General features: G+C 38.0%; 1 protein-coding gene across 1 annotated transcript in view; it reads left to right on the forward strand.

The window, feature by feature from the left end:
• The first annotated feature begins 1,357 nt into the window (after window positions 1-1,357).
• The window catches only part of LOC107731523 (prospero homeobox protein 1-like), a 32,727-nt gene continuing 23,753 nt past the window's right edge, over window positions 1,358-10,331 (forward strand). Inside the window, exons 1-3 of the mRNA XM_016542637.1 lie at window positions 1,358-3,197; window positions 4,064-4,169; window positions 7,575-7,769. Of these exons, the coding sequence (XP_016398123.1) occupies window positions 1,405-3,197; window positions 4,064-4,169; window positions 7,575-7,769 (2,094 nt within the window). The 5' untranslated portion in view covers window positions 1,358-1,404. The remainder of the gene's footprint in view (window positions 3,198-4,063; window positions 4,170-7,574; window positions 7,770-10,331) is intronic.

Consider the following 10,331-nt stretch of genomic DNA (forward strand, 5'->3'; position numbering starts at 1 on the left):
TCTTCTATAATGAGCATTTTTTTTTAAAGTCAGGGTGATACACATGTACTATTAAAAAATGTCATTCTCAAGAGCAAAACCTTAGTTTGGCATAATGTTCTATTATTATTATTATTTTTTTTTTTTTAGATAAAAAAAAAAGATTGCTTATTAATATGTGCAAAAAATTGTATGGTAAGTCCAGCGGTCCAACCAGCATGCAGAAAAAAATTAAAAAGCAAATTATATCATAGATACCAATAATGCATGGTATTTATAAGCAAGTAAGTAAGTAAGTAAGTAAATTGGTCACACCACATGACAATTTTAGAGTCATTTAGTTAAAACCTTTATTAAAAACCAACCATGAATTTGGCCAAACATCAATGGTTGTTTTTATTTATTTATTTATATTTATGTATTTATTTATTTTATTGTTAGCAGAGTGGGTCTGCACTTTCTTTTTAATTCTTTTTAAAGGGCATTTAGATTTTATTGGGTTGAACTTTGGATGAGCATTTTCCTTTTATTTTTAGTCCTGGTTATTAAGATTTTTCCATATTTTTATTGTAAAGACACTTTTGTCCACTTTTAAATGTTTGTTCATAAAAAAACTATATGGTATGAAAAAAAACATACTTTTTCAATAATTTCAATACATTCAATAACTGTTGATTGAGGAATGCATCTTTAGTCTCAGGGTCAGATGCCCTCACTGCTGCATGATCAAATTAATTCACTTCTTGAAAATGTCTGCAGTCAAATCTCTCCCCTTGCTTCATAATAAATTAATAATAGAACTAAAATAAAATATAATAAGCAGTCTCTCTCTCTCTCTCTCTCTCTATATATATATAAAGTTTTTTTCTTTCTTTTTTTTTTGGTGGATATTTGTTTTAGAATTTATATTTGGTATTTTTTTGTTTTTTATTAAAAATGCATATACATTTTGAAATTTGAAATATTATGATTCCAGAATGAAAGAAGCTAGATTATTTTGTGTTTCTCTCACTTTTCTGTCCATAGGTGACTGTGATAAAGGTGTGAAAGTTCAGGCTTGTGGGAAATGGGTCAGTAGAAGCACCAGAAATGCCAGACCATGATACAGAGTTCCATCTGAATCGACTGACAAAAAGAAGACGAGTGGACATTGGAGTGAAGAGAATTGTTAGCTCATCTGCCTCATCAACACAAACAGCTTTTCTTTCTTTTTTTTTGGGTGGATATTTGTTTTAGAATTTATATTTGGTATTTTTTTGTTTTTTATTAAAAATGCATATACGTTTTGAAATTTGAAATATTATGATTCCAGAATGAAAGACGCTAGATTATTTTGTGTTTCTCTCACTTTTCTGTCCATAGGTGACTGTGATAAAGGTGTGAAAGTTCAGGCTTGTTGGAAATGGGTCAGTAGAAGCACCAGAAATGCCAGACCATGATACAGAGTTCCATCTGAATCGACTGACAAAAAGAAGACGAGTGGACATTGGAGTGAAGAGAATTGTTAGCTCATCTGCCTCATCAACACAAACAGCTTCTGCCATCATCACTGTCAACCGTGCAGCCTTTGATGCCATGAACTCCCGTCAATGTAAGAAGCAGGATGTGCTTGAGTGCCAAGGGGCTCAGCTCGGTGAGGCCAAATCAGATGTTCTCCGCAAACTGCTTAAAAGGGGCAGCTCATATGAGGATAACATGATACCCTTTTCTGGTGCCACTATCATCACAAACCTACTGAAGAGCAATAAGGCAATGAGAGGAACAGGAGGCAGGGAGTCAGTGGTCCCCAGGAAAGCAGAACCTGAACTACTACAGGAGGACACTTGCAGCAACTCATCCCAGGAGAGCGCTGAAGAGTGTCTCTCACCATTTGGAAAAATCTCACTGGACCACTTGGACTCTGAGCGGCTAAATAAAGAGCACCTTCAGGCCAAGCGTGCTCGTGTCGAGAATATCATTCGTGGAATGAACCACTTACCAAATGTGATGGCAACCTCTATTTCTAGTGGAAAGGATTGTGAGCGGGAGTTAGAGGGAGAAACCAACGTTACCGCACAGTCCTTCAGTCCAAGAGAAAGCAATCGTGAGAACAAGAGGAAACAAAAATTACCTCAGCAGCAGCAGCATAGCTTTCAGCAGATGGTTTCCACACATAAAGAGCAGAAGGTTGAGGAACGCAGGCAGCTGAAACTACAGCTGGAAGACATGCAGAAACAGCTGAAACAGTTTCAAGAAAAGTTCTTCCAGATCTATGACAGCACAGATTCTGAAGCAGATGGAGGGAATCTCTCAGAAGACAGTGTACGATCTGATGGGATGTTAGGTGATGGTGGCATCAATGAATATCTCGTTCAAAATTCTGTGGCTGATCGATCTGATAATGAGATAGCAGACTTGGATCCAAGATGCTTTCTGGATGAAGCGAAGGCCCTGCACCGTGAACAAGTATTGCTGGATGGAAAGATGGCCAAACAGGAAGGTTCTTTGAGGAGCAAAGGTTTGATGTCTATGCATGAAGTAGGCAAACGTCTGGCAGAAACCCTTAAGCAGGAGCTAAACTCTGCCATGTCTCAAGTGGTAGACACTGTGGTGAATGTTTTTTCGAAACCTCCACGGCCACCGTTACAAGTATTCCCATCACTCCCAGCAAATGAGGACCACTTTGTTTTTAACGGAAACAACCCAAACTTCCACACTGCTAATCAGAGACTGCAGTGCTTTGGTGATGTTGTCTTTCCCAGCCCACTTGACTCGTTTGTCGGGGTCCCTCTTCCTTGTGCCAACGATCAGACGGAGGCACTACCACTGGTAGTACGAAAGTCTGCATCCGAACACCACCAGTCCTCAGATCCTGGAGCTCAGAATGGTCACCCTCATCCCTCCTTACATCCTTCTTCTCTTTCTGGAAACACAGGCTTCATCTCCCCATCATCATTTCGTCATCCATTTTCACTTCCTCTTGTGGGTTACTCATTTCAGAGCACACTAGGTGCCTCATCAACAGGATATTCTAGTAAAGACTCTCCTGGTTTAATGGATCTGTCAAGGGAGACCACCAGCTTACGAACAAAAATGGCTTCCAGCCAGCATCTGATGCTTAACCATTCTTGCTCACCAGTTCTCCCAAGAAGCACTGCTGAAGGGCTGTCACTCATCAAACCTGAATGTGGGGACCTCCAGGACATGTCAGACATCTCTCCATACTCAGGCTGTACAATATCCTTTTCAGTAAAAGCAGTGCTTGAAGTGGGCCGGTACGCAGTACTTCAATATTATAGTCTTTAGCGTACCCGCACTTTTTCGTGTGTACCGGCACTTCTGACATGTCGCCGGTACTGAGTCAAAGTGTCAGTGTCTGGGTGAATAGAAATGACACTATAAAGCACACTATCCAGGAGGTCATTTGAAACCGTTAAACTTCTGGAAAGTTCAAGATTCCAGTAAGGGAATGCATTAGTAATAAGTTCAAAACAGCGCTAATGCAAAGAAAACACGGACGATTTAATCAGAGATGGCGGAGAGAATAGTGACTCGCATCCAGATGGCAGTAAATTATTTTTTTCAGCGTGTATTTGGCTTAATAGCACAAGTGTTTTATAATGAATGCCGGCTGAAGGTGTTTTAGATTATGCGCTGGACAGTGGTTTAGTTATTCTGAATGGATCCGTATAGTAGCATGTACAGTCAGTTTAAAGCAGCAGGTTTATTGGCCTCTTTGGTATCGCAGCTTAACTGGTGCTTATTTATATTAAAAATGCTCTAGACATTCGTTCTTTCTTTTGGCATTATATACATACATTGGGAATTACGAAAAGTAATAAATTGGGGGGGGTTCACTTACTATTTACGTCTTAAAAATGTTCCTGGTCAGGGCACATTATTCCCTAGAATAAAGTCTTATCTAATTATTAATTAATATTTAATTAAAATGTAATTACTGCTTCGCCTCTAAAATGATAGCTCATGTTAATGTTAATCAATAGTCAAACAGCACAGGAGCAAATTGCTCACCTTGAGTGATGAGATGATAATGTCAAGCAAATCTTAGCACTGGGCATATTTTCCTTTACTGCTAGTGTTAAATCCAGGAGGGACTGTCCCCAAATCACCTGAAGAAGGCCAAACTGATGTTCTTCTACACCCGGTATCCAAGCTCCAGCATGCTCAAGATGTACTTCTCAGATGTGAAGGTGAGTGCAGACTGATAGAGATTCTTTAAAACCTAACTAATTAGTATTTAACACTCTTTGTGTTTCAGTTTAACAGGTGCATCACATCTCAGCTGATAAAGTGGTTCAGTAACTTTAGAGAGTTCTACTTCATCCAGATGGAGAAGTTTGCCAGGCAGGCCATAAATAACGGTGTGGCAGCAGTTGATGATATCATTGTGAGCCGTGATTCAGAGCTCTACAAAGTGCTCAACATGCACTACAATAAGGCAAATGATATTGAGGTATGTGCTCACTTACAAACACACACAGAGATTTAACTTTGGTTAATGTTAAGTGTCATCTCAGGGCACATTATTCCCTAGAATAAAGTCTTATCTAATTATTAATTAATATTTAATTAAAATGTAATTACTGCTTCGCCTCTAAAATGATAGCTCATGTTAATGTTAATCAATAGTCAAACAGCACAGGAGCAAATTGCTCTTTCATTTTATGGACAAATTCATCGGACAATGGTAAGAATAACTTAAATTTTGGGTGCTGAACTTTGTGAACAAAAAAACGTGATTGACAAAATGCAACTGCTGTTTTTATTGTTCTGTGTGCAAAATGCATTAAAGTGTACCTGCATTTTGTCACAAAATACTGTCACATAATTCAATCAGTCCATGAAGCTATTCAGGTTACACATGGTGTGCGATAGCAGCTGTTAACATAGCAAACCTAGATGGAACCCATTTCTAGTCTCTCTAGTCTGTAAGTAGAACATTTTAGGGATAAAATCAGTCAGAAAACATATAGAAGTTGTGAAAAATTTTAACCAAAGTATGTTATAGACTTTTCATTAAGTCTTTTCATTCATAAAGAATCTTATTAACTTGTGGAAAATGGGCATCCGATGACCCCTTTAACTAAAGAGTGATCTTTGTTAAACTGGTTAAATAATTCTGTAATTCTTGATAGCTGTGCGTCTTTTAACCAATCAGATTCAAGCATCCAACAGTATTTATTATTTATAGTACAAAATAATAAACTGTGACCTTTAAATGTAGTTCTGAGTTAGATAAACCTGAACAACATGGATTTGCTTGCTACTGGCATTTTAAGCAGATAAAAGTTCTCCTGTCTGTCCAAAGTTATATTGGCAGTGGTTGAGGTTTTTTTTGTTTGACAGTCACACAAAAGGCTTTGCACTGATGTCAGAGCTCAGAGAGGCCTTAAAGGAGGTAGCTCAGTCCTCTTTGTCTGGAAAATTTGCCCACTCAGCCATTTTGTTGTCTGGCAGAGGTCAGAGCAGGACAACAGCAGGAGTGTCACACACAGTGCAGTTTGAACTTTCAGTGTGTGATCTTATCTTAAATAGATTATTGATGAATGCTGAAAGTATGGAGGAAAATGTGCAGCGTTGGCAGACAGCCAAGCTGTTTCCCCTTCAAGGTCTGACATAGTAAACCTTTATAATTTATTTAATAACATCAGCAACACTACTTAGTTTTATTTTGTTTGTTTGCTTATAATTTAATTTAATTCCAAACCAGTTATTTTTTTTGCCTTATCCTGATTCACTACAAAAAGTCTCTAATAATGATTTATTTTTAAGAATGTCGGATCAGATTATTGTCACCTATGAAAAACTTTTCTAACTTGCCATGCTCAAAAGATCCTCCCAAAACCTTTACCGCTATATTTGTGTTCTGTCCCTGCTAAAATGAAGGTTACAAACACATTTGAAGGTGATATGCAAATGATATCTTTATCTCTTTGACATCTGGAGGTTTGGGATCAGGGCACAGGGAAAGACGTTGCCCGCTTTGCCTGTAAAATGAGTTTCTGATGTAAAATATGTTGGTGTGGTGTTTTTCATGTTTTATTGAACGTGACGAGCCGACACCTTGAGTGATGAGATGATAATGTCAAGCAAATCTTAGCACTGGGCATATTTTCCTTTACTGCTAGTGTTAAATCCAGGAGGGATTGTCCCCAAATCACCTGAAGAAGGCCAAACTGATGTTCTTCTACACCGCTAAGAGGAGTTCTGAAAAGGTACCCATGCACCAGCAACCAGTAACTCTGATAATATCAGTTGTACAGAGTTAAAAGTTAGTTCTTGCAGTCGCAAGGTTTTTAACTAAAGAGTGGTCTTTGTGCTACATAATTATTATGTTCTTGATAGCTGTGGAGTCTTTCAACCAATCAGAATCAAGCATTTTTTTTATTTTTTTTTTGTATAGCTCATTATTTGTTAAAAACAGAGGCCTAAAGCTTGTACAAAATAATTTTGCATGCTCAAACAGTGACCTTTAAACATAGTGGACTACGTAGTGGATTAGGTGGACTGGGTCTATATGTGATATTAAGTTCTTAGTCAGATAAACCTGAACAATTTGGATTCACTTGCTGTTGGCATTTTAAGCAGATATACTCCCCTGTCTGTCCGATTTTATATTGGCAGTGGTTGAGTTTTTTTGTAAGGCTTTGCGCGGATGTCAGAGCTCAGAGAGGCCTTAAAGGAGGCAGCACAGTCCTCTTTGTCTGGAAAATTTGCCCAATCAGCCATTTTGTTGTCTGGCAGAGGTCAATGCAGGACAATAGCAGGCGTGTCACACACAGTGCAGTTTGAACTTCCAATGTGCTTATCATAAAAATTGATTATTGATGAATGCTGAAAGTATGGAGGAAAATGTGCAGCGTTGGCAGACAGCCAAGCTGTTTCCCCTTCAAGGTCTGACATAGTAAACCTTTATAATTTATTTAATAACATCAGCAACACTACTTAGTTTTATTTTGTTTGTTTGCTTATAATTTAATTTAATTCCAAACCAGTTATTTTTTTTGCCTTATCCTGATTCACTACAAAAAGTCTCTAATAATGATTTATTTTTAAGAATGTCGGATCAGATTATTGTCACCTATGAAAAACTTTTCTAACTTGCCATGCTCAAAAGATCCTCCCAAAACCTTTACCGCTATATTTGTGTTCTGTCCCTGCTAAAATGAAGGTTACAAACACATTTGAAGGTGATATGCAAATGATATCTTTATCTCTTTGACATCTGGAGGTTTGGGATCAGGGCACAGGGAAAGACGTTGCCCGCTTTGCCTGTAAAATGAGTTTCTGATGTAAAATATGTTGGTGTGGTGTTTTTCATGTTTTATTGAACGTGACGAGCCGACACCTTGAGTGATGAGATGATAATGTCAAGCAAATCTTAGCACTGGGCATATTTTCCTTTACTGCTAGTGTTAAATCCAGGAGGGACTGTCCCCAAATCACCTGAAGAAGGCCAAACTGATGTTCTTCTACACCAGGTACCCAAGCTCTAGCATGCTCAAGATGTACTTCTGTGATGTGAAGGTGAGTGCAGACTGATAGAGATTCTTTAAAACCTAACTAATTAGTATTTAACACTCTTTGTGTTTCAGTTTAACAGGTGCATCACATCTCAGCTGATAAAGTGGTTCAGTAACTTTAGAGAGTTCTACTACATCCAGATGGAGAAGTTTGCCAGGCAGGCTATAAATGACGGTGTGGCAGCAGTTGATGATATCATTGTGAGCCGTGATTCAGAGCTCTACAAAGTGCTCAACATGCACTACAATAAGGCAAATGATATTGAGGTATGTGCTCACTTACAAACACACACAGAGATTTAACTTTGGTTAATGTTAAGTGTCATCTGTTAGACAGCCATTGGTAAAATGACTTCCTGGAGAGTGTAACCATTGTGTAGTATTTTCAAATCATTGTTTTGTTTGACCGGCCCATTTCACACTCTTCTGCACATTTGGTGTATTTTGAGTTGCAGTTCATTTATAATGCTGTAATGCGATGCAGTACTGTATGTTAAATGACGGTATTGTATCACAATGCCTATTGTATTGTGAAACGGTCAGTTGAGTCTGTTTAAATGAAACACTATATTAAATACTATTTATCTGTTCTCATGTAGCACACACAAAGACAGTAATTACAAAAATAAGGACTCAGCCCTTCAATTGGGTAACTAAAAGATGTTCATCAACTAAAAAAGGCAGAAAAACTAAACTAAAATGAGCAAAACTTGTAACCTGAGCTCTTGTACTCATGGTGAAAACATAATTAGCTTATTATAAAAACAATGGAAAGTTTCTGCTGTCTTCACTATAAAGAGGGTGGTAGAAGACGTCATTTTGCAGTAGAAGAGTGAGACAGAATGCTGCGGAAGGGTTTGTTTGAGTGTGTTTATAGGGGAAGGTGACCCGTCACTGCTGAGTGTTTCTGTGGCACAAATGTGCTGGAGTCATGTGATAGAAATCTACCCTCTCCTTCTCATTGCAACAGAATCTCTTCACCCCTCATGCATTTTCTGCCTCCACAGCCCTTAAGACTTAATTCATGTATCAACTGTCTCAGTTGTTTCGACTAAAAATAATGTGGATATCATTACTAATTAATTACTTAGACAATCTGGTCCTTGACAAATTTGTCAGGAAAGTCTTTGTGATTGCTCAGAAGTGTGAAGCTAGAGTAGACACATATCAAATATGTCATATTAATGATACAAGAGGTTCAACTATTTCAGTGGCTGTTCTTTCCTAATTTGACTGAACCGAAGAAATGGACATTCTTTTACACACAAACCCACAGAGACACAAGACACACTGTTCTGGTTCCAGGAACTGCAGCAGCACTGTTATTTACATAAATAAATGAGGAATTTGCAAATAGTGCCGAGATCAGTGTACATATCTACTGTTAGCTCCGTCACATGCTTCATCTGTGTGAAGACATGGAAGCGAACATGTTTTGCATGTTAAGGATTTTCTCAGTAGGTGTCTAAGAGATGGGATGGCTGATTAACACTTTGCTTAGGGAAAGTGTGCCAAGCCATGCAAATCTCACACACAAATCAACCGCCTTGACTTTTACCTGTGTGTGTGTGTTTCTAAGTCTGTTTTTATCCACTGAAATGAGAAATTGTACTACTTGTGAACGTAATTGTCCCTTACCAATGTAAAAAAAAAAAAAAAGAAGCCAATTAAAATCAATTGCAGATTGCAAATATTGCCCTTAATGGAAAAGTTAACTTCTGACCTATGGCGTTATTTTACTGCCAAATGTCGAGAGCGCACTGTTGTAGCGCTAAAGTACATTGCTATGATGCGCGAGCGCGAATCCCTCCGCTCACACGCGGATTTCCTTTGCTCTCGCACTAAACCGGACGCGCGCTCTCAGATATGCGCTGTTCTCGCCCAAAGTGTGCGCGCACTTAAAACGTGTCCGTTTCCATCGCGAATCTCTCCTCGCGCTCAAAGTGTGCGCGCTCAAACTGTGTCCTTTGCACTCGCAAATCTCTCCAAGCACTTGCGCTAGAAATTAATTATTTTCGCACCTGGATTAAACGTTGTCAAAAGTTATCAACACATCAGACTTCCATGACTGACCGATTAAAATGCTACGTGAAATCTAATTAGCTGGAATTCTTTTGACAATCAAAGATGGGTCTTTAATTTCGTTACAATTTAATATTTAGTTATATTAATCAAAAGTATATTAGAAATGGCTGGGATTTGGGGTGCTTGGATGATTTGTGCAAATAAATAACCTAGTAATCTGTCTGTCTAACTGGTTGATCAAACCCCTCTATAACACAATAACTAAACTAATGACTAAACCTTGTCAAAAGTTATCAACCAATCAGACTTCCACAACTGACAGATGAAAATGCTATGAAATCTAATTGGCTAAGAGGGAACTGCACCTGTTCCTTTGACAATCAAAGATGGATCTGCAATTTCTTTACAATTTAATAATATTTAGTCATATTAATCAAATGTATATTAGAAATGGCTAGGAATGGGGTGCTTGGATGATTTGTACAAATAAATAACCTAGTCTGTCTTAACTGGTTGGTCAAACCTCTCTGAGCAATTTATCTAAACAAACAAAAAAGTAGCCTATATGATTCGGTTCAAGTGGTCATACATGTCTTGTGTAATTGGGTTGAAATATATATACAACATTTGATTTAAGACAGAACTATTTAGATCAAGGGTCAGATGCACTATTCCCTAAATAATTAAAATGTGGAATATATAGGCCTACCACCATAACGAATTTCTCATATTTGTCATAACATCATTATATTCTATGGGTTTAATGAATTTGCAGACAATGTAGTTATCTGTAACTGTCATATA

The sequence above is a fragment of the Sinocyclocheilus rhinocerous genome, unplaced genomic scaffold (assembly GCF_001515625.1).
Source record: "Sinocyclocheilus rhinocerous isolate Xijiao unplaced genomic scaffold, SAMN03320098_v1.1 scaffold819, whole genome shotgun sequence".
Classification (NCBI taxonomy): domain Eukaryota; kingdom Metazoa; phylum Chordata; class Actinopteri; order Cypriniformes; family Cyprinidae; genus Sinocyclocheilus; species Sinocyclocheilus rhinocerous.